At 44.4% G+C, this 24,163-nt stretch overlaps 1 protein-coding gene across 1 annotated transcript; it reads right to left on the reverse strand.

Moving 5' to 3' along the window:
* Nucleotides 1–3,541: 3,541 nt before the first annotated feature.
* Nucleotides 3,542–21,822, reverse strand: LOC106590649 (tissue factor). Its single transcript, XM_014181785.2, has 6 exons — nucleotides 21,624–21,822; nucleotides 19,183–19,291; nucleotides 6,580–6,773; nucleotides 6,164–6,348; nucleotides 5,035–5,209; nucleotides 3,542–3,729 (listed from the first exon to the last, which is right to left on the reverse strand). Exons 1-6 carry the CDS (start codon nucleotides 21,694–21,696, stop codon nucleotides 3,584–3,586), a joined length of 882 nt encoding a protein of 293 aa, XP_014037260.1. The 5' UTR covers nucleotides 21,697–21,822; the 3' UTR covers nucleotides 3,542–3,583.
* Nucleotides 21,823–24,163: the final 2,341 nt, after the last annotated feature.

Genomic DNA, 24,163 nt, shown 5'->3' on the forward strand with positions numbered 1-24,163 from the left:
ATTGGTAGTGGTATTGGTAGTGGTAGTGTTATTGGTAGTGGTATTGGTAGTGGTAGTGTTATTGGTAGTGGTAGTGGTAGTGTTATTGGTAGTGGTAGTGTTATTGGTAGTGGTAGTGGTAGTGGTAGTGTTATTGGTATTGGTAGTGTTATTGGTAGTGTTATTGGTAGTGGTATTGGTAGTGGTAGTGGTATTGGTAGTGGTAGTGGTATTGGTAGTGGTAGTGGTAGTGTTATTGGTAGTGGTATTGGTAGTGTTATTGGTAGTGGTAGTGTTATTGGTAGTGGTAGTGGTAGTGTTATTGGTAGTGGTAGTGTTATTGGTAGTGGTATTGGTAGTGGTAGTGTTATTGGTAGTGGTATTGGTAGTGGTAGTGTTATTGGTAGTGGTAGTGTTATTGGTAGTGTTATTGGTAGTGGTAGTGGTATTGGTAGTGGTAGTGGTAGTGGTAGTGTTATTGGTAGTGTTATTGGTAGTGGTAGTGGTATTGGTAGTGGTAGTGGTAGTGTTATTGGTAGTGGTATTGGTAGTGGTAGTGTTATTGGTAGTGGTATTGGTAGTGGTAGTGTTATTGGTAGTGGTATTGGTAGTGTTATTGGTAGTGGTAGTGGTAGTGTTATTGGTAGTGGTATTGGTAGTGGTAGTGGTATTAGTAGTGGTATTGGTAGTGGTAGTGGTAGTGGTATTGGTAGTGTTATTGGTAGTGGTAGTGGTAGTGTTATTGGTAGTGGTAGTGTTATTGGTAGTGGTAGTGTTATTGGTATTGGTAGTGGTAGTGGTATTGGTAGTGGTAGTGGTATTGGTAGTGGTAGTGTTATTGGTAGTGGTAGTGGTAGTGTTATTGGTAGTGGTATTGGTAGTGGTAGTGTTATTGGTAGTGGTAGTGGTAGTGTTATTGGTAGTGGTAGTGGTAGTGGTAGTGTTATTGGTAGTGGTAGTGTTATTGGTAGTGGTAGTGTTATTGGTAGTGTTATTGGTAGTGGTAGTGTTATTGGTAGTGTTATTGGTAGTGGTAGTGTTATTGGTAGTGGTAGTGTTATTGGTAGTGGTATTGGTAGTGTTATTGGTAGTGTTATTGGTAGTGGTAGTGGTAGTGTTATTGGTAGTGGTAGTGTTATTGGTAGTGTTATTGGTAGTGGTAGTGTTATTGGTAGTGGTAGTGTTATTGGTAGTGGTATTGGTAGTGGTAGTGTTATTGGTAGTGTTATTGGTAGTGGTATTGGTAGTGGTAGTGTTATTGGTAGTGGTAGTGGTATTGGTAGTGGTAGTGGTATTGGTAGTGGTATTGGTATTGGTAGTGTTATTGGTAGTGGTAGTGGTAGTGGTATTGGTAGTGGTATTGGTATTGGTAGTGTTATTGGTAGTGGTAGTGTTATTGGTAGTGGTAGTGGTAGTGGTAGTGTTATTGGTAGTGTTATTGGTAGTGGTATTGGTAGTGTTATTGGTAGTGTTATTGGTAGTGGTAGTGTTATTGGTAGTGGTAGTGTTATTGGTAGTGGTAGTGTTATTGGTAGTGTTAGTGGTAGTGGTAGTGTTATTGGTAGTGTTATTGGTAGTAGTAGTGTTAGTGGTAGTGGTAGTGGTAGTGTTATTGGTAGTGGTATTGGTAGTGGTAGTGTTATTGGTATTGGTAGTGGTAGTGGTAGTGGTAGTGTTATTGGTAGTGGTAGTGTTATTGGTAGTGTTATTGGTAGTGGTAGTGTTATTGGTAGTGGTAGTGTTATTGGTAGTGGTATTGGTAGTGGTAGTGTTATTGGTAGTGTTATTGGTAGTGGTATTGGTAGTGGTAGTGGTATTGGTAGTGGTAGTGGTATTGGTAGTGGTATTGGTATTGGTAGTGTTATTGGTAGTGGTAGTGGTAGTGGTATTGGTAGTGGTAGTGGTATTGGTAGTGGTAGTGGTATTGGTAGTGGTATTGGTATTGGTAGTGTTATTGGTAGTGGTAGTGGTAGTGGTATTGGTAGTGGTAGTGGTAGTGGTATTGGTATTGGTAGTGTTATTGGTAGTGGTAGTGTTATTGGTAGTGGTAGTGGTAGTGGTAGTGTTATTGGTAGTGTTATTGGTAGTGGTATTGGTATTGGTAGTGTTATTGGTAGTGTTATTGGTAGTGGTAGTGTTATTGGTAGTGGTAGTGTTATTGGTAGTGTTAGTGGTAGTGGTAGTGTTATTGGTAGTGTTATTGGTAGTAGTAGTGTTAGTGGTAGTGGTAGTGGTAGTGGTAGTGTTATTGGTAGTGGTAGTGGTAGTGGTAGTGGTATTGGTAGTGGTAGTGGTAGTGGTATTGGTAGTGGTATTGGTAGTGGTAGTGGTAGTGGTAGTGTTATTGGTAGTGTTATTGGTAGTGTTATTGGTAGTGTTATTGGTAGTGGTAGTAGTAGTGTTAGTGGTAGTGGTAGTGGTAGTGTTATTGGTAGTGGTATTGGTAGTGTTATTGGTATTGGTAGTGGTAGTGGTAGTGGTAGTGTTATTGGTAGTGGTAGTGTTATTGGTAGTGTTATTGGTAGTGGTAGTGTTATTGGTAGTGGTAGTGTTATTGGTAGTGGTATTGGTAGTGGTAGTGTTATTGGTAGTGTTATTGGTAGTGGTATTGGTAGTGGTAGTGGTATTGGTAGTGGTAGTGGTATTGGTAGTGGTATTGGTATTGGTAGTGTTATTGGTAGTGGTAGTGGTAGTGGTATTGGTAGTGGTAGTGGTATTGGTAGTGGTAGTGGTATTGGTAGTGGTATTGGTATTGGTAGTGTTATTGGTAGTGGTAGTGGTAGTGGTATTGGTAGTGGTAGTGGTAGTGGTATTGGTATTGGTAGTGTTATTGGTAGTGGTAGTGTTATTGGTAGTGGTAGTGGTAGTGGTAGTGTTATTGGTAGTGTTATTGGTAGTGGTATTGGTATTGGTAGTGTTATTGGTAGTGTTATTGGTAGTGGTAGTGTTATTGGTAGTGGTAGTGTTATTGGTAGTGTTAGTGGTAGTGGTAGTGTTATTGGTAGTGTTATTGGTAGTAGTAGTGTTAGTGGTAGTGGTAGTGGTAGTGGTAGTGTTATTGGTAGTGGTAGTGGTAGTGGTAGTGGTATTGGTAGTGGTAGTGGTAGTGGTATTGGTAGTGGTATTGGTAGTGGTAGTGGTAGTGGTAGTGTTATTGGTAGTGTTATTGGTAGTGTTATTGGTAGTGTTATTGGTAGTGGTAGTGGTAGTGGTATTGGTAGTGTTATTGGTAGTGGTATTGGTAGTGTTATTGGTAGTGGTAGTGGTAGTGTTAGTGGTAGTGGTATTGGTAGTGTTATTGGTAGTGGTAGTGGTAGTGGTATTGGTAGTGGTATTGGTAGTGTTATTGGTAGTGTTATTGGTAGTGGTAGTGGTAGTGTTAGTGGTAGTGTTTCTGAAAGCTAATATTCACAGCAGTAGAAGTGCCACTCAACAAATAAAAAGGGAAATATTTGCAGCATTGCACGGAAACAAAATATACACTCCAGTATGTGTAACATATTCCCTGTGCGATTTCACAACAGAATGTTGACCTGCAGCCTCCATTTCAAAGTCCAGTTTAGCTGTACATTGTGTTCCCGATTCTGTGTCGACGATACATTTTTTACACACTTCTTAGTGGCACTCCTTCTTTCCCACTTGTGTGGGCTTTCCTTGTGCGTTGGCAGCACACCACTGTGACTACGATAGCCACTACTATGATCGTAATGACGAGGAGGATGAACCCAGCGATAACACCGATTCCAAACTCTGGAGAGAAAACGGGATAGTGGAGTGTTATTGGGCTGCATGATGATTCACATATGCACACACACACAATCACACACGGGCGCACGCACACACACACACACACGAACGCACGTACACACACGAGCGCACACGCACTCAGGAATTTTTGCAGTGTTGTGAGTCTAAACAAGAGTCAATAATATTTATTTCACCCTTTGCATCCCATACACATCGACTCACTATGACAAATGATAAGCACCGAAAACCCTCTTCTCCTCATCACTCACAGTGAGTAATGATAAGCACCTAAAACCCTCTTCTCCTCATCACTCACAGTGAGTAATGATAAGCACCGAAAACCCTCTTCTCCTCATCACTCACAGTGAGTAATGATAAGCACCTAAAACCCTCTTCTCCTCATCACTCACAGTGAGTAATGATAAGCACCGAAAACCCTCTTCTCCTCATCACTCACAGTGATTAATGATAAGCACCTAAAACCCTATTCTCCTCATCACTCACAGTGAGTAATGATAAGCACCGAAAACCCTCTTCTCCTCATCACTCACAGTGAGTAATGATAAGCACCTAAAACCCTCTTCTCCTCATCACTCACAGTGAGTAATGATAAGCACCTAAAACCCTCTTCTCCTCATCACTCACAGTGAGTAATGATAAGCACCTAAAACCCTCTTCTCCTCATCCCTCACAGTGAGTAATGATAAGCACCTAAAACCCTATTCTCCTCATCACTCACAGTGAGTAATGATAAGCACCTAAAACCCTCTTCTCCTCATCACTCACAGTGAGTAATGATAAGCACCTAAAACCCTCTTCTCCTCATCACTCACAGTGAGTAATGATAAGCACCTAAAACCCTCTTCTCCTCATCACTCACAGTGAGTAATTCTATATTTGTAATACCAGGTCTTGGCATTAGCTAAGTGTTCGATATTCTCAGTATCACAGATGCATATCAACTCCCTTCATTATAATGTCCAACATGAATTATGGAGTTACAGAATATATTAAAACAGGGCCAGATTTCCTTAATGAATGCAGTAACATGCTACTTAACAGATACAAAGCCACCTACAGTACAGTGACAGCACAGGAGGTTGGTGGAACCTTAATTGGGGAGGACGGGCTTGTTCAATGACGGGAACGGTATAAGTGGAATGGTTTCATTCCATTTGCTCCGTTCCAGCCATTATTATGAGCTGTCCTCCCCTCACCAGCCACCTGTGAGTGACAGCATCCATTATTATTAGCATGTGATCCCTGTGGGACTTGAACCGATAACCTTGGCATTGCTAGTATCCTTACCTTCAAAGAAGGACTTATTGGCACCCGGTGAACACTGTGTTTGACTGAGCTCTCCCAGCTGTTTGTCTGTGCTGCGGGAGGGGATGTAGGCCTGGACGTTGAAGCAGTAGCTCACCCCAGGATCTATATCCCTCCTGTCTAGCTCTATCTCACTGCTGGCAGAAATCCTGGTTTTCTAGAGGGACGATTACATAAAGAAGGGCTTGTATTAGCTCTATCTCACTGCTGGCAGACATCTTGGTTTTCTAGAGGGACGATTACATAAAGAAGGGCTTGTATTAACTCTATCTCACTGCTGGCAGACATCTTGGTTTTCTAGAGGGACGATTACATAAAGAAGGGCTTGTATTAGCTCTGTCTCACTGCTGGCAGAAATCTTGGTTTTCTAGAGGGACGATTACATAAAGAAGGGCTTGTATTATGTCTTCTTCTGTAGTTCAATTTCTATTACTTGTTCAATACTGTTGTAACGTCATTAAAATGGTATATATTAATGACACACATGGAGAGATTTCCCATGCAATATAATCAGAAGTTTCACGTTTGCCAAACTCATATCATCCACTGCATTTTATTTCATTACATTCCTTGACTTGCTCAATTTAAAGGAGCCTACACCATTGAGAAATGTCCTCTATCTCACTGGGTTCAGCCCCAGTGTCACGGCTTTCTGAAGGATCGGACCAAAACGCAGCGTGTTCATAGTTCCACATCTTTTTATTTAATCGTGAAACTAGATGCAATACAACAACCACTTTAACCAACAAAACAACAACGCCGTAACGCAGAGCAGGCAAACACTACTCAAAAATTAACAACCCACACAAGGAAAACAGGCTACCTAAGTATGGCTTCCAATCAGAGACAACGATAGACAGCTGCCTCTGATTGGAAACCATACCTGGCCAACGCATAGAAAAGGAAAAACATAGAAATAGAAATCTAGAAACTCCACAATGAAACAGAAACCCCAAAAACACCCAAAACACCCCCCCCTGTCACGCCCTGACCACTCTACTATGGAAAATGACATCTTACAAGGGTCAGGATGTGACACCCAGGCCCTAGAGTACTCTGAGGAACTGTAAATATTACTCTAGTGTAGATCTGTCCTCCCGTTTGAGCTTACCTTGCCCGTGCTTGTTGCTTTCCCAAAGGTGACTTTGTACTGCAGCTCATCAGCGAAGACATCCCGCATGGTCTTTAGTTTGTTCTGCTCGTTGAACAGGGCTATGGGAGGGTCTTCTACATACAGGGTGATCTTCCTCTTATCTTTGCTCACCTCAATCTTGAACTCAGGCCTGCCTATAAGAGCTGGAAGGGAAATACCATGAGACGTTGACATGCTTCCTTGTCACACCTGGCGCCCACTTGGTGACACTGACATGCTGTTGAACTACAAAATAAAGTATTTTCCCAGTGATTTATAGAAGAACCCTCTTTTCCCAGTGATTTTAAAGAAGAACCAATATTTTGACACTGGCATGTGGAAAATATGTCACTGTATGACTGTAGTCAGGTGGTTGTTACAGCTGGAGTACCTACTGTCTTGGTAAGGGGTAAACCCTTCCGAACTGGTGTGGGGGAAATCTGTGAGGTCAGAGTTTACTCTGTGTAGGGGTTCTGAGAGGACATCCGCTGAGTATGTGGCCTTCAGGTCAGTCAGAACGTTGGACAGGTCACACTCAGTCTCCATGGTCCGAATACAGTGTTGGTTCCACTCTCTTATCTGACCAACACTTAAATAGACGTAATGGTAGGGTTATCATTATCTTCAAACATGTTTGTTTTGTTGCATTAGGTCATTCATTGGGTCTGAATTAGCATCTCAAATCAAGTTGTATTTGTCACATGCTTCGTAGACAACAGGTGTAAACTAACAGTTAAATGCTTAGTTGAACACTAAGAAAAGTACAAAATTGCAATCTTTCAACTTGAGTTATATTCTTGATCTCAATGCACCACGTCACACACATTGTACTTCAATTAAACAGAAACTAGTATTCCTTCTCCCTCCTACTGCCCTCCAACACATCGACCTGAGTCTTCAAGGTCAGAGACTGAGTCTCCAACACATCGACCTGACTCTTCAGAGACTGAGTCTCCAACACATCAACCTGACTCTTCAGAGACTGAGTCTCCAACACATCAACCTGACTCTTCAGAGACTGAGTCTCCAACACATCGACCTGACTCTTCAGAGACTGAGTCTCCAACACATCGACCTGACTCTTCAAGGTCAGAGACTGAGTCTCCAACACATCGACCTGACTCTTCAAGGTCAGAGACTGAGTCTCCAACACATCGACCTGACTCTTCAAGGTCAGAGACTGAGTCTCCAACACATCAACCTGACTCTTCAGAGACTGAGTCTCCAACACATCGACCTGACTCTTCAGAGACTGAGTCTCCAACACATCGACCTGACTCTTCAAGGTCAGAGACTGAGTCTCCAACACATCAACCTGACTCTTCAAGGTCAGAGACTGAGTCTCCAACACATCGACCTGACTCTTCAGAGACTGAGTCTCCAACACATCGACCTGACTCTTCAAGGTCAGAGACTAAGTCTCCAACACATCGACCTGACTCTTCAGAGACTGAGTCTCCAACACATCGACCTGACTCTTCAAGGTCAGAGACTGAGTCTCCAACACATCGACCTGACTCTTCAGAGACTGAGTCTCCAACACATCGACCTGACTCTTCAGAGACTGAGTCTCCAACACATCGACCTGACTCTTCAAGGTCAGAGACTGAGTCTCCAACACATCAACCTGACTCTTCAAGGTCAGAGACTGAGTCTCCAACACATCGACCTGACTCTTCAAGGTCAGAGACTGAGTCTCCAACACATCGACCTGACTCTTCAAGGTCAGAGACTGAGTCTCCAACACATCGACCTGACTCTTCAGAGACTGAGTCTCCAACACATCGACCTGACTCTTCAAGGTCAGAGACTGAGTCTCCAACACATCAACCTGACTCTTCAGAGACTGAGTCTCCAACACATCGACCTGACTCTTCAAGGTCAGAGACTGAGTCTCCAACACATCGACCTGACTCTTCAAGGTCAGAGACTGAGTCTCCAACACATCGACCTGACTCTTCAAGGTCAGAGACTGAGTCTCCAACACATCGACCTGACTCTTCAAGGTCAGAGACTGAGTCTCCAACACATCGACCTGACTCTTCAGAGACTGAGTCTCCAACACATCGACCTGACTCTTCAAGGTCAGAGACTGAGTCTCCAACACATCGACCTGACTCTTCAGAGACTGAGTCTCCAACACATCGACCTGACTCTTCAGAGACTGAGTCTCCAACACATCGACCTGACTCTTCAAGGTCAGAGACTGAGTCTCCAACACATCGACCTGACTCTTCAGAGACTGAGTCTCCAACACATCGACCTGACTCTTCAAGGTCAGAGACTGAGTCTCCAACACATCAACCTGACTCTTCAAGGTCAGAGACTGAGTCTCCAACACATCGACCTGACTCTTCAAGGTCAGAGACTGAGTCTCCAACACATCGACCTGACTCTTCAAGGTCAGAGACTGAGTCTCCAACACATCGACCTGACTCTTCAAGGTCAGAGACTGAGTCTCCAAAACATCAACCTGACTCTTCAGAGACTGAGTCTCCAACACATCGACCTGACTCTTCAAGGTCAGAGACTGAGTCTCCAACACATCAACCTGACTCTTCAGAGACTGAGTCTCCAACACATCGACCTGACTCTTCAAGGTCAGAGACTGAGTCTCCAACACATCAACCTGACTCTTCAAGGTCAGAGACTGAGTCTCCAACACATCGACCTGACTCTTCAAGGTCAGAGACTGAGACTCCAACACATCGACCTGACTCTTCAAGGTCAGAGACTGAGTCTCCAACACATCGACCTGACTCTTCAAGGTCAGAGACTGAGTCTCCAACACATCGACCTGACTCTTCAAGGTCAGAGACTGAGTCTCCAACACATCGACCTGACTCTTCAAGGTCAGAGACTGAGTCTCCAACACATCGACCTGACTCTTCAAGGTCAGAGACTGAGTCTCCAACACATCGACCTGACTCTTCAAGGTCAGAGACTGAGTCTCCAACACATCGACCTGACTCTTCAAGGTCAGAGACTGAGTCTCCAACATATCGACCTGACTCTTCAAGGTCAGAGACTGAGTCTCCAACACATCGACCTGACTCTTCAGAGACTGAGTCTCCAACACATCGACCTGACTCTTCAGAGACTGAGTCTCCAACACATCGACCTGACTCTTCAGAGACTGAGTCTCCAACACATCGACCTGACTCTTCAAGGTCAGAGACTGAGTCTCCAACACATCAACCTGACTCTTCAAGGTCAGAGACTGAGTCTCCAACACATCGACCTGACTCTTCAAGGTCAGAGACTGAGTCTCCAACACATCGACCTGACTCTTCAAGGTCAGAGACTGAGTCTCCAACACATCGACCTGACTCTTCAGAGACTGAGTCTCCAACACATCGACCTGACTCTTCAAGGTCAGAGACTGAGTCTCCAACACATCAACCTGACTCTTCAGAGACTGAGTCTCCAACACATCGACCTGACTCTTCAAGGTCAGAGACTGAGTCTCCAACACATCGACCTGACTCTTCAAGGTCAGAGACTGAGTCTCCAACACATCGACCTGACTCTTCAAGGTCAGAGACTGAGTCTCCAACACATCGACCTGACTCTTCAAGGTCAGAGACTGAGTCTCCAACACATCGACCTGACTCTTCAAGGTCAGAGACTGAGTCTCCAACACATCGACCTGACTCTTCAGAGACTGAGTCTCCAACACATCGACCTGACTCTTCAAGGTCAGAGACTGAGTCTCCAACACATCGACCTGACTCTTCAGAGACTGAGTCTCCAACACATCGACCTGACTCTTCAGAGACTGAGTCTCCAACACATCGACCTGACTCTTCAAGGTCAGAGACTGAGTCTCCAACACATCGACCTGACTCTTCAGAGACTGAGTCTCCAACACATCGACCTGACTCTTCAAGGTCAGAGACTGAGTCTCCAACACATCAACCTGACTCTTCAAGGTCAGAGACTGAGTCTCCAACACATCGACCTGACTCTTCAAGGTCAGAGACTGAGTCTCCAACACATCGACCTGACTCTTCAAGGTCAGAGACTGAGTCTCCAACACATCGACCTGACTCTTCAAGGTCAGAGACTGAGTCTCCAACACATCAACCTGACTCTTCAGAGACTGAGTCTCCAACACATCGACCTGACTCTTCAAGGTCAGAGACTGAGTCTCCAACACATCAACCTGACTCTTCAGAGACTGAGTCTCCAACACATCGACCTGACTCTTCAAGGTCAGAGACTGAGTCTCCAACACATCAACCTGACTCTTCAAGGTCAGAGACTGAGTCTCCAACACATCGACCTGACTCTTCAAGGTCAGAGACTGAGACTCCAACACATCGACCTGACTCTTCAAGGTCAGAGACTGAGTCTCCAACACATCGACCTGACTCTTCAAGGTCAGAGACTGAGTCTCCAACACATCGACCTGACTCTTCAAGGTCAGAGACTGAGTCTCCAACACATCGACCTGACTCTTCAAGGTCAGAGACTGAGTCTCCAACACATCGACCTGACTCTTCAAGGTCAGAGACTGAGTCTCCAACACATCGACCTGACTCTTCAAGGTCAGAGACTGAGTCTCCAACACATCGACCTGACTCTTCAAGGTCAGAGACTGAGTCTCCAACATATCGACCTGACTCTTCAAGGTCAGAGACTGAGTCTCCAACACATCGACCTGACTCTTCAGAGACTGAGTCTCCAACACATCGACCTGACTCTTCAACGTCAGAGACTGAGTCTCCAACACATCGACCTGACTCTTCAGAGACTGAGTCTCCAACACATCAACCTGACTCTTCAAGGTCAGAGACTGAGTCTCCAACACATCAACCTGACTCTTCAAGGTCAGAGACTGAGTCTCCAACACATCGACCTGACTCTTCAGAGACTGAGTCTCCAACACATCGACCTGACTCTTCAGAGACTGAGTCTCCAACACATCGACCTGACTCTTCAAGGTCAGAGACTGAGTCTCCAACACATCAACCTGACTCTTCAAGGTCAGAGACTGAGTCTCCAACACATCAACCTGACTCTTCAAGGTCAGAGACTGAGTCTCCAACACATCGACCTGACTCTTCAAGGTCAGAGACTGAGTCTCCAACACATCAACCTGACTCTTCAAGGTCAGAGACTGAGTCTCCAACACATCGACCTGACTCTTCAGAGACTGAGTCTCCAACACATCGACCTGACTCTTCAAGGTCAGAGACTGAGTCTCCAACACATCGACCTGACTCTTCAGAGACTGAGTCTCCAACACATCGACCTGACTCTTCAGAGACTGAGTCTCCAACACATCGACCTGACTCTTCAGAGACTGAGTCTCCAACACATCGACCTGACTCTTCAGAGACTGAGTCTCCAACACATCGACCTGACTCTTCAAGGTCAGAGACTGAGTCTCCAACACATCGACCTGACTCTTCAGAGACTGAGTCTCCAACACATCGACCTGACTCTTCAGAGACTGAGTCTCCAACACATCGACCTGACTCTTCAGAGACTGAGTCTCCAACACATCGACCTGACTCTTCAAGGTCAGAGACTGAGTCTCCAACACATCGACCTGACTCTTCAGAGACTGAGTCTCCAACACATCGACCTGACTCTTCAGAGACTGAGTCTCCAACACATCGACCTGACTCTTCAGAGACTGAGTCTCCAACACATCGACCTGACTCTTCAAGGTCAGAGACTGAGTCTCCAACACATCGACCTGAATCTTCAGAGACTGAGTCTCCAACACATCGACCTGACTCTTCAAGGTCAGAGACTGAGTCTCCAACACATCGACCTGACTCTTCAGAGACTGAGTCTCCAACACATCGACCTGACTCTTCAAGGTCAGAGACTGAGTCTCCAACACATCGACCTGACTCTTCAAGGTCAGAGACTGAGTCTCCAACACATCGACCTGACTCTTCAAGGTCAGAGACTGAGTCTCCAACACATCGACCTGACTCTTCAAGGTCAGAGACTGAGTCTCCAACACATCGACCTGACTCTTCAAGGTCAGAGACTGAGTCTCCAACACATCGACCTGACTCTTCAGAGACTGAGACTCCAACACATCGACCTGACTCTTCAGAGACTGAGTCTCCAACACATCGACCTGACTCTTCAGAGACTGAGTCTCCAACACATCGACCTGACTCTTCAGAGACTGAGTCTCCAACACATCGACCTGACTCTTCAGAGACTGAGTCTCCAACACATCGACCTGACTCTTCAAGGTCAGAGACTGAGTCTCCAACACATCGACCTGACTCTTCAGAGACTGAGTCTCCAACACATCGACCTGACTCTTCAAGGTCAGAGACTGAGTCTCCAACACATCGACCTGACTCTTCAAGGTCAGAGACTGAGTCTCCAACACATCGACCTGACTCTTCAAGGTCAGAGACTGAGTCTCCAACACATCGACCTGACTCTTCAAGGTCAGAGACTGAGTCTCCAACACATCGACCTGACTCTTCAGAGACTGAGTCTCCAACACATCAACCTGACTCTTCAAGGTCAGAGACTGAGTCTCCAACAAATCGACCTGACTCTTCAGAGACTGAGTCTCCAACACATCGACCTGACTCTTCAAGGTCAGAGACTGAGTCTCCAACACATCGACCTGACTCTTCAGAGACTGAGTCTCCAACACATCAACCTGACTCTTCAAGGTCAGAGACTGAGTCTCCAACACATCGACCTGACTCTTCAGAGACTGAGTCTCCAACACATCGACCTGACTCTTCAGAGACTGAGTCTCCAACACATCGACCTGACTCTTCAAGGTCAGAGACTGAGTCTCCAACACATCGACCTGACTCTTCAAGGTCAGAGACTGAGTCTCCAACACATCGACCTGACTCTTCAAGGTCAGAGACTGAGTCTCCAACACATCAACCTGACTCTTCAGAGACTGAGTCTCCAACACATCGACCTGACTCTTCAAGGTCAGAGACTGAGTCTCCAACACATCAACCTGACTCTTCAGAGACTGAGTCTCCAACACATCGACCTGACTCTTCAAGGTCAGAGACTGAGTCTCCAACACATCAACCTGACTCTTCAAGGTCAGAGACTGAGTCTCCAACACATCGACCTGACTCTTCAAGGTCAGAGACTGAGTCTCCAACACATCGACCTGACTCTTCAAGGTCAGAGACTGAGTCTCCAACACATCGACCTGACTCTTCAAGGTCAGAGACTGAGTCTCCAACACATCGACCTGACTCTTCAAGGTCAGAGACTGAGTCTCCAACACATCGACCTGACTCTTCAAGGTCAGAGACTGAGTCTCCAACACATCGACCTGACTCTTCAGAGACTGAGTCTCCAACACATCGACCTGACTCTTCAGAGACTGAGTCTCCAACACATCGACCTGACTCTTCAAGGTCAGAGACTGAGTCTCCAACACATCGACCTGACTCTTCAGAGACTGAGTCTCCAACACATCGACCTGACTCTTCAGAGACTGAGTCTCCAACACATCAACCTGACTCTTCAAGGTCAGAGACTGAGTCTCCAACACATCAACCTGACTCTTCAAGGTCAGAGACTGAGTCTCCAACACATCAACCTGACTCTTCAGAGACTGAGTCTCCAACACATCGACCTGACTCTTCAGAGACTGAGTCTCCAACACATCGACCTGACTCTTCAAGGTCAGAGACTGAGTCTCCAACACATCAACCTGACTCTTCAAGGTCAGAGACTGAGTCTCCAACACATCAACCTGACTCTTCAAGGTCAGAGACTTAGTCTCCAACACATCGACCTGACTCTTCAAGGTCAGAGACTGAGTCTCCAACACATCAACCTGACTCTTCAAGGTCAGAGACTGAGTCTCCAACACATCGACCTGACTCTTCAGAGACTGAGTCTCCAACACATCGACCTGACTCTTCAAGGTCAGAGACTGAGTCTCCAACACATCGACCTGACTCTTCAGAGACTGAGTCTCCAACACATCGACCTGACTCTTCAGAGACTGAGTCTCCAACACATCGACCTGACTCTTCAGAGACTGAGTCTCCAACACATCGACCTGACTCTTCAGAGACTGAGTCTCCAACACATCGACCTGACTCTTCAAGGTCAGAGACTGAGTCTCCAACACATCGACCTGACTCTTCAGAGACTGAGTCTCCAACACATCGACCTGACTCTTCAGAGACTGAGTCTCCAACACATCGACCTGACTCTTCAGAGACTGAGTCTCCAACACATCGACCTGACTCTTCAAGGTCAGAGACTGAGTCTCCAACACATCGACCTGACTCTTCAGAGACTGAGTCTCCAACACATCGACCTGACTCTTCAGAGACTGAGTCTCCAACACATCGACCTGACTCTTCAGAGACTGAGTCTCCAACACATCGACCTGACTCTTCAAGGTCAGAGACTGAGTCTCCAACACATCGACCTGACTCTTCAGAGACTGAGTCTCCAACACATCGACCTGACTCTTCAAGGTCAGAGACTGAGTCTCCAACACATCGACCTGACTCTTCAAGGTCAGAGACTGAGTCTCCAACACATCGACCTGACTCTTCAAGGTCAGAGACTGAGTCTCCAACACATCGACCTGACTCTTCAAGGTCAGAGACTGAGTCTCCAACACATCGACCTGACTCTTCAGAGACTGAGTCTCCAACACATCGACCTGACTCTTCAGAGACTGAGTCTCCAACACATCGACCTGACTCTTCAGAGACTGAGTCTCCAACACATCGACCTGACTCTTCAGAGACTGAGTCTCCAACACATCGACCTGACTCTTCAAGGTCAGAGACTGAGTCTCCAACACATCGACCTGACTCTTCAGAGACTGAGTCTCCAACACATCGACCTGACTCTTCAGAGACTGAGTCTCCAACACATCGACCTGACTCTTCAAGGTCAGAGACTGAGTCTCCAACACATCGACCTGACTCTTCAAGGTCAGAGACTGAGTCTCCAACACATCGACCTGACTCTTCAGAGACTGAGTCTCCAACACATCGACCTGACTCTTCAAGGTCAGAGACTGAGTCTCCAACACATCGACCTGACTCTTCAGAGACTGAGTCTCCAACACATCGACCTGACTCTTCAAGGTCAGAGACTGAGTCTCCAACACATCGACCTGACTCTTCAAGGTCAGAGACTGAGTCTCCAACACATCGACCTGACTCTTCAAGGTCAGAGACTGAGTCTCCAACACATCGACCTGACTCTTCAAGGTCAGAGACTGAGTCTCCAACACATCGACCTGACTCTTCAGAGACTGAGTCTCCAACACATCGACCTGACTCTTCAGAGACTGAGTCTCCAACACATCGACCTGACTCTTCAGAGACTGAGTCTCCAACACATCGACCTGACTCTTCAAGGTCAGAGACTGAGTCTCCAACACATCAACCTGACTCTTCAGAGACTGAGTCTCCAACACATCGACCTGACTCTTCAAGGTCAGAGACTGAGTCTCCAACACATCAACCTGACTCTTCAGAGACTGAGTCTCCAACACATCGACCTGACTCTTCAAGGTCAGAGACTGAGTCTCCAACACATCAACCTGACTCTTCAAGGTCAGAGACTGAGTCTCCAACACATCGACCTGACTCTTCAAGGTCAGAGACTGAGTCTCCAACACATCGACCTGACTCTTCAAGGTCAGAGACTGAGTCTCCAACACATCGACCTGACTCTTCAAGGTCAGAGACTGAGTCTCCAACACATCGACCTGACTCTTCAAGGTCAGAGACTGAGTCTCCAACACATCGACCTGACTCTTCAAGGTCAGAGACTGAGTCTCCAACACATCGACCTGACTCTTCAAGGTCAGAGACTGAGTCTCCAACACATCGACCTGACTCTTCAAGGTCAGAGACTGAGTCTCCAACACATCGACCTGACTCTTCAAGGTCAGAGACTGAGTCTCCAACACATCGACCTGACTCTTCAAGGTCAGAGACTGAGTCTCCAACACATCGACCTGACTCTTCAGAGACTGAGTCTCCAACACATCGACCTGACTCTTCAGAGACTGAGTCTCCAACACATCGACCTGACTCTTCAAGGTCAGAGACTGAGTCTCCAACACATCGACCTGACTCTTCAGAGACTGAGTCTCCAACACATCGACCTGACTCTTCAGAGACTGAGTCTCCAACACATCAACCTGACTCTTCAAGGTCAGAGACTGAGTCTCCAACACATCAACCTGACTCTTCAAGGTCAGAGACTGAGTCTCCAACACATCAACCTGACTCTTCAGAGACTGAGTCTCCAACACATCGACCTGACTCTTCAGAGACTGAGTCTCCAACACATCGACCTGACTCTTCAAGGTCAGAGACTGAGTCTCCAACACATCAACCTGACTCTTCAAGGTCAGAGACTGAGTCTCCAACACATCAACCTGACTCTTCAAGGTCAGAGACTTAGTCTCCAACACATCGACCTGACTCTTCAAGGTCAGAGACTGAGTCTCCAACACATCAACCTGACTCTTCAAGGTCAGAGACTGAGTCTCCAACACATCGACCTGACTCTTCAGAGACTGAGTCTCCAACACATCGACCTGACTCTTCAAGGTCAGAGACTGAGTCTCCAACACATCGACCTGACTCTTCAGAGACTGAGTCTCCAACACATCGACCTGACTCTTCAGAGACTGAGTCTCCAACACATCGACCTGACTCTTCAGAGACTGAGTCTCCAACACATCGACCTGACTCTTCAGAGACTGAGTCTCCAACACATCGACCTGACTCTTCAAGGTCAGAGACTGAGTCTCCAACACATCGACCTGACTCTTCAGAGACTGAGTCTCCAACACATCGACCTGACTCTTCAGAGACTGAGTCTCCAACACATCGACCTGACTCTTCAGAGACTGAGTCTCCAACACATCGACCTGACTCTTCAAGGTCAGAGACTGAGTCTCCAACACATCGACCTGACTCTTCAGAGACTGAGTCTCCAACACATCGACCTGACTCTTCAGAGACTGAGTCTCCAACACATCGACCTGACTCTTCAGAGACTGAGTCTCCAACACATCGACCTGACTCTTCAAGGTCAGAGACTGAGTCTCCAACACATCGACCTGACTCTTCAGAGACTGAGTCTCCAACACATCGACCTGACTCTTCAAGGTCAGAGACTGAGTCTCCAACACATCGACCTGACTCTTCAAGGTCAGAGACTGAGTCTCCAACACATCGACCTGACTCTTCAAGGTCAGAGACTGAGTCTCCAACACATCGACCTGACTCTTCAAGGTCAGAGACTGAGTCTCCAACACATCGACCTGACTCTTCAGAGACTGAGTCTCCAACACATCGACCTGACTCTTCAGAGACTGAGTCTCCAACACATCGACCTGACTCTTCAGAGACTGAGTCTCCAACACATCGACCTGACTCTTCAGAGACTGAGTCTCCAACACATCGACCTGACTCTTCAAGGTCAGAGACTGAGTCTCCAACACATCGACCTGACTCTTCAGAGACTGAGTCTCCAACACATCGACCTGACTCTTCAGAGACTGAGTCTCCAACACATCGACCTGACTCTTCAAGGTCAGAGACTGAGTCTCCAACACATCGACCTGACTCTTCAAGGTCAGAGACTGAGTCTCCAACACATCGACCTGACTCTTCAGAGACTGAGTCTCCAACACATCGACCTGACTCTTCAAGGTCAGAGACTGAGTCTCCAACACATCGACCTGACTCTTCAGAGACTGAGTCTCCAACACATCGACCTGACTCTTCAAGGTCAGAGACTGAGTCTCCAACACATCGACCTGACTCTTCAAGGTCAGAGACTGAGTCTCCAACACATCGACCTGACTCTTCAAGGTCAGAGACTGAGTCTCCAACACATCGACCTGACTCTTCAAGGTCAGAGACTGAGTCTCCAACACATCGACCTGACTCTTCAGAGACTGAGTCTCCAACACATCGACCTGACTCTTCAGAGACTGAGTCTCCAACACATCGACCTGACTCTTCAGAGACTGAGTCTCCAACACATCGACCTGACTCTTCAGAGACTGAGTCTCCAACACATCGACCTGACTCTTCAAGGTCAGAGACTGAGTCTCCAACACATCGACCTGACTCTTCAGAGACTGAGTCTCCAACACATCGACCTGACTCTTCAAGGTCAGAGACTGAGTCTCCAACACATCGACCTGACTCTTCAAGGTCAGAGACTGAGTCTCCAACACATCGACCTGACTCTTCAAGGTCAGAGACTGAGTCTCCAACACATCGACCTGACTCTTCAAGGTCAGAGACTGAGTCTCCAACACATCGACCTGACTCTTCAAGGTCAGAGACTGAGTCTCCAACACATCGACCTGACTCTTCAGAGACTGAGTCTCCAACACATCAACCTGACTCTTCAAGGTCAGAGACTGAGTCTCCAACACATCGACCTGACTCTTCAGAGACTGAGTCTCCAACACATCGACCTGACTCTTCAAGGTCAGAGACTGAGTCTCCAACACATCGACCTGACTCTTCAGAGACTGAGTCTCCAACACATCAACCTGACTCTTCAAGGTCAGAGACTGAGTCTCCAACACATCGACCTGACTCTTCAGAGACTGAGTCTCCAACACATCGACCTGACTCTTCAGAGACTGAGTCTCCAACACATCGACCTGACTCTTCAGAGACTGAGTCTCCAACACATCGACCTGACTCTTCAAGGTCAGAGACTGAGTCTGGGAAGAATAGATTAGTGCAGACCCCCCATGATCATGGGATTATTGGCACCGTCTTTTTTATATTTCATGGAGACATTTCATTTCATGAATAGCAGTAGGAAGTAATAAAAGCATTTGGTAATTACCTGATATGTAGGAAACTGAGTTTTTTCAATGTTTAGTTAATAATAATTGAAGTGGCAGATAAATACACTACTTGGCAATTGAATGGAATGATTGGAATTGTTCGGTCTTCCTATAAGTGCAAAACATTGTAATATCAGCATGTAAATGATTTACTTACACAGAATATTCAACAGTGTATGAATAGTTGAAAGGTTTAGGATCCCACATAAGCAGTGTTTTGAAGTTGATAGACAACCAGGAAACATTCTGTGCCTTGGGATAGTTACCTACATGAAGAACAAGATCAGTTACCTACACGAAGAACAAGATCAGTTACCTACATGAAGAACAAGATCAGTTAACTACATGAAGAACAAGATCAGTTACCTACATGAAGAACAAGATCAGTTACCTACATGAAGAACAAGATCAGTTACCTACATGAAGAACAAGATCAGTTAACTACACGAAGAACAAGATCAGTTAACTACATGAAGAACAAGATCAGTTACCTACATGAAGAACAAGATCAGTTACCTACATGAAGAACAAGATCAGTTACCTACATGAAGAACAAGATCAGTTACCTACATGAAGAACAAGATCAGTTAACTACATGAAGAACAAGATCAGTTAACTAACTACATGTAATGTTAGACAATGACAATGAGTGAAAGTGAAATAATTAGGACAGTGTGCCTTTCCATAAGAGCATCACATGGGACACTCCCTGTACTAAGCCAGCCTGATCCAAGAAGTTGCCAACAAAAAGTTAGGAAATTGTGGCTTTTAAATACAGTACGTGATTTATCCATATAGGCTGGTGTGTTGTTTAGCAACAAAACCAACAGGTGTGCAAAACAGACAGGATTGGCTTAGGTTGTTGACAACATGTAAACTATATTTAGTCTCCTATGTTTATTGAAAACATAAATACATTTGCACAATGAGCACTTGTCTCTCAAATACATCGTTACAGTTGTTGGTTTGGCTAGCTAGCGAATTTTTTGACACATTAGCATAGATATGACATCAGTCAAAACACATCAAAACAAGACATGGTATCAAGAACAACAAGATAAAACTATCTGAATTGAGACACCTGATTCTCCACAAGGCAGTTTCTTGTCATTGACCCGTTTACATGCACACCAATATCCCGTTGTTATTATTATTATTATTCAGGATACTCAAGTATTCCGTTTCACATGTCATGTGTGTTGTGTGATGTCTCTGTCTGAATGTCAATCAAATTACTTCAAAAAGTAGGTTACCTGAGCATTTCAATCCTCCATAATAATTCCATAATAATGTTTTTATTTTTTTGCCGAGACTCTGTACTGGACATTGTAGCCTAACATTACTTGCCCCTAATTTAGACAAGTTTCTGCTTATAATTTCCGACATTTGGTATGCCCTATTATAATTTCCCACATTTGGTATGCCCTATTATAATTTCCGACATTTGGTATGCCCTATTATAATTTCCCACATTTGGTATGCCCTATAATAATTTCCGACATTTGGTATGCCCTATTATAATTTCCCACATTTGGTATGCCCTATTATAATTTCCCACATTTGGTATGCCCTATTATAATTTCCCACATTTCGTATGCCCTATTATAATTTCCCACATTTGGTAGAACATTTGTTTGTCAGCTATAGTTAGATACAGGTAGCTTCTCTTCTGTCATAACTTGTTGCCCCAGAAGACTAAATACAGTAGTGCTCACCAGGATAATGTCTTACATTGATAGAATGAATGCATTAGTAATCAATTTAACACTGCTAAAGTTGTGTGTTTCATTTAGGGACCGGGGGAAAAATGCAAGAACTCCAAAAACAGTGGAAAGATTGATCCTGTGCAAAATGTACAAATGTCATCAGTTTGACCCGTTTTAAGGAAATGAAAAGTTGAGAAAACTTATGAAACACATTTCTGATAAGACTTCAGTTCATCTTGGGTGCATATTTGATCTGGTTGAAATACTGTCTGCTTGCATAACAGTGTTAAAGATAACATGTTACACTCACATTCCTATTTTCTCAAGAGATGCTGAAAGAAAGAAATCATAAGTAGCTCTGGATAAGAGTGTTTGTTAAATGACTCGAATGTAAAAAATATTTATCCGCTGCTGTTCCCGAGACAAAATTAACCTTTATTGTACCAATTCACTGCAAGAAATACATATTTCTGCAGGAGTTAATATTATATTATACATGTGAGAGGTTATAGGCCTAGAGTCATTGTCCAGATTTGAGTTACTATTCCATGTAACCCATATGAATTTAAATTAGGAATTGTCTTGATTTATGGTACTGGGATACTCGTGAGAGGGATTTTAAAAGTGCATGTTAACAGTTTATCCCGAATAAAATCTTAAACGGGATATGAGCTACTATCCCGGATACTGTGCGCATGTAAACATGTTCATTGTTGCTAACTATTTGAACATCCAGAATCACAACAACACATGGACTTCTGCCCCGTTGAAGGGTGAGTATCGTGTTCGTGATGTAGTCAGCTAAACCCGTATATACTATTTGTCTAGTGTACAGCTTTTAGGTTTGTAGGCTAGTTTTATATTTTAATTGCACGTGATGTTTTTGACTCACCTGAAACACAGTTTGTAAAAAATAGTACAGTACACAATCTCCTACAAAAAGTTGTCCTTTCCATTTTCAACATGCTATATTCCAACAGGTCCGTGTGAAAACAGTAATCCAGTGGAGGAAGAAGTGAAAAGTGACTCGGGTCTCGGCCAGCTACAGTCTGTCAGTGCTTCAACCTGCTGCCGAAAAAAGAAGAACAAGACGCGTGTAACGTGCAAATAAGGTTGTGGTTTATTACTCGGTGGGATGGGCTTCTGATACTAGTGTATGCAACTTGCTTAACTTTTTGTGATGACAAAAAAAACATCGTAGCCTACTGTATTACGAACAAGCTGGTGTATAGCTTCTTGTATGTAGCCTAGTAAAATGTGTCATTCATTTCAAAAAAAGTTGTATGCACATATAGTCAAAGAATAAGTCAAAGAATAATATTACATTTGCGCACAAGCATACGACATCATGCGAGAAAAAAACGATTTTAGTGGCCCCCTGTTGACAGCGGAGAGCAAATGTTATTTTTAAAGTTAATTTCCTGCAATTCTACACATTTTCCCCATGGGGTGTAGAGAAAATGTTGTAGTTTTAACACTAGAACCGCTAAAGAAGTCATTTCGACTGCCGATGAATGAATTAATCTGTCATTTGTTTTATCATGCCCACCTTCCGTCCACGAGTCTTCTTAAATAAGTCTATAAAACACACTATAAAACACATTAGAATCTTAATATCACATTCAGAACTGGATTTATAACCAGGTTTAGGAGGGCATGTCATTTTTTGAATGGATTTCCCTCGTCGGCTCTTCTTCTCCCGACAGTTGAAAGTGCAGTACCCCTAGCTGATAACCGAAACGAATTTCACACATATAACAACAGATGAGATAAATTAGGTAACCTATGATGGGGAGAAAGGATGCGAACGGGTGAGTTGATGAGTGAGGGGGAGGCGAAAGATGCATAATTACGTAATCATTGTGAATGAAGAACAGTGCTGGTCTTTCTATTGTATTGATCGTTTCTAATTCCACCGAACAAAAATATGAACGCAACATGCAACAATTTCAAAGATATTACTGAGTTACAGTTCATATAAGGAAATCAGTCAATTTAAATAAATTATTTAAGGCCTAATCAATGGATTTCACATGACTGGGAATACAGATATGCATCTGTTGGTCACAGATACAGGGTCAGTTAATACCATACTACATACAGGGTCAGTTAATACCATACTATATACGGGGTCAGTTAATACCATACTATATACAGGGTCAGTTAATACCATACTATATACAGAATCAGTTAATACCATACTATATACAGGGTCAGATAATACCATACTATATACAGGGTCAGTTAATACCATACTATATACAGGGTCAGTTCATACCATACTATATACAGGGTCAGTTAATACCATACTATATACAGTTAATACCATACTATATACAGGGTCAGTTCATACCATACTATATACAGGGTCAGGTAATACCATACTATATACAGGATCAGTTAATACCATACTATATACAGGGTCAGTTTAATACCATACTATATACAGGGTCAGTTTAATACCATACTATATACAGGGTCAGTTAATACCATACTATATACAGGGTCAGTTAATACCATACTATATACAGGGTCAGTTAATACCATACTATATACAGGGTCAGTTAATACCATACTATATACAGGGTCAGTTCATACCATACTATATACAGGGTCAGTTGATACCATACTATATACAGGGTCAGTTCATACCATACTATATACAGGGTCAGTTCATACCATACTATATACAGGATCAGTTGATACCATACTATATACAGGATCAGTTAATACCATACTATATACAGGGTCAGTTAATACCATACTATATACAGGATCAGTTGATACCATACTATATACAGGGTCAGTTAATACCATACTATATACAGGATCAGTTGATACCATACTATATACAGGGTCAGTTAATACCATACTATATACAGGATCAGTTAATACCATATTATATAGAGGATCAGTTATTACCATACTATATACAGTTAATAACATACTATATACAGGGTCAGTTAATACCATACTATGTGCAGGGTCAGTTCAATACCATATTGACAATATGCAGGGATACTGGAGTGATGGAGGTAGATATGTATAGGGGTAAGGTGACTATATACAGGATATAAAATAAACAGAGTAGCAGCAGCTTGTATGTAAGTGGGTGTGCGTGTGTTTAGTAAAAGGTCAATAAAGATACAAGATTAACTCAGATAGTCCATGTAGCTATTTTGGTAACTATATATCAGTCGTATTGCTTGGGGATAAAAGCTGTTCAAGAGCCTGTTAGTGTCAGACTTGATGCACCGGTACCGCCTGCCGTGTGAAAACAGAGAGAATAGTCCACGGCTTGGGTGGTTGGAGTCTTTAACGATTTTCCGGGCCTTCCTTCCACACCGCCTTATATTGATGTCCTGGATGGCAGGGAGCTCAGCCCCAGTGATGTACTGGGCTGTCCGCACCACCCTGTTTAGCACCATGCGA

This window comes from Salmo salar, chromosome ssa29, assembly GCF_905237065.1.
Source record: "Salmo salar chromosome ssa29, Ssal_v3.1, whole genome shotgun sequence".
Lineage (NCBI taxonomy): Eukaryota > Metazoa > Chordata > Actinopteri > Salmoniformes > Salmonidae > Salmo > Salmo salar.

Coding starts and splice junctions, on each gene's coding strand:
- LOC106590649 (XM_014181785.2), bottom strand. CDS start 21,696: ATGTTGAAAATGGAAAGGACAACTTTTTGTAGGAGATTGTGTACTGTA. Junction 19,292..21,623: donor TTTTACAAACTGTGTTTCAG/GTGAGTCAAAAA, acceptor TTCTTCATGTAG/GTAACTATCCCAAGGCACAG. Junction 6,349..6,579: donor GTTTACCCCTTACCAAGACA/GTAGGTACTCCA, acceptor TTTCCCTTCCAG/CTCTTATAGGCAGGCCTGAG.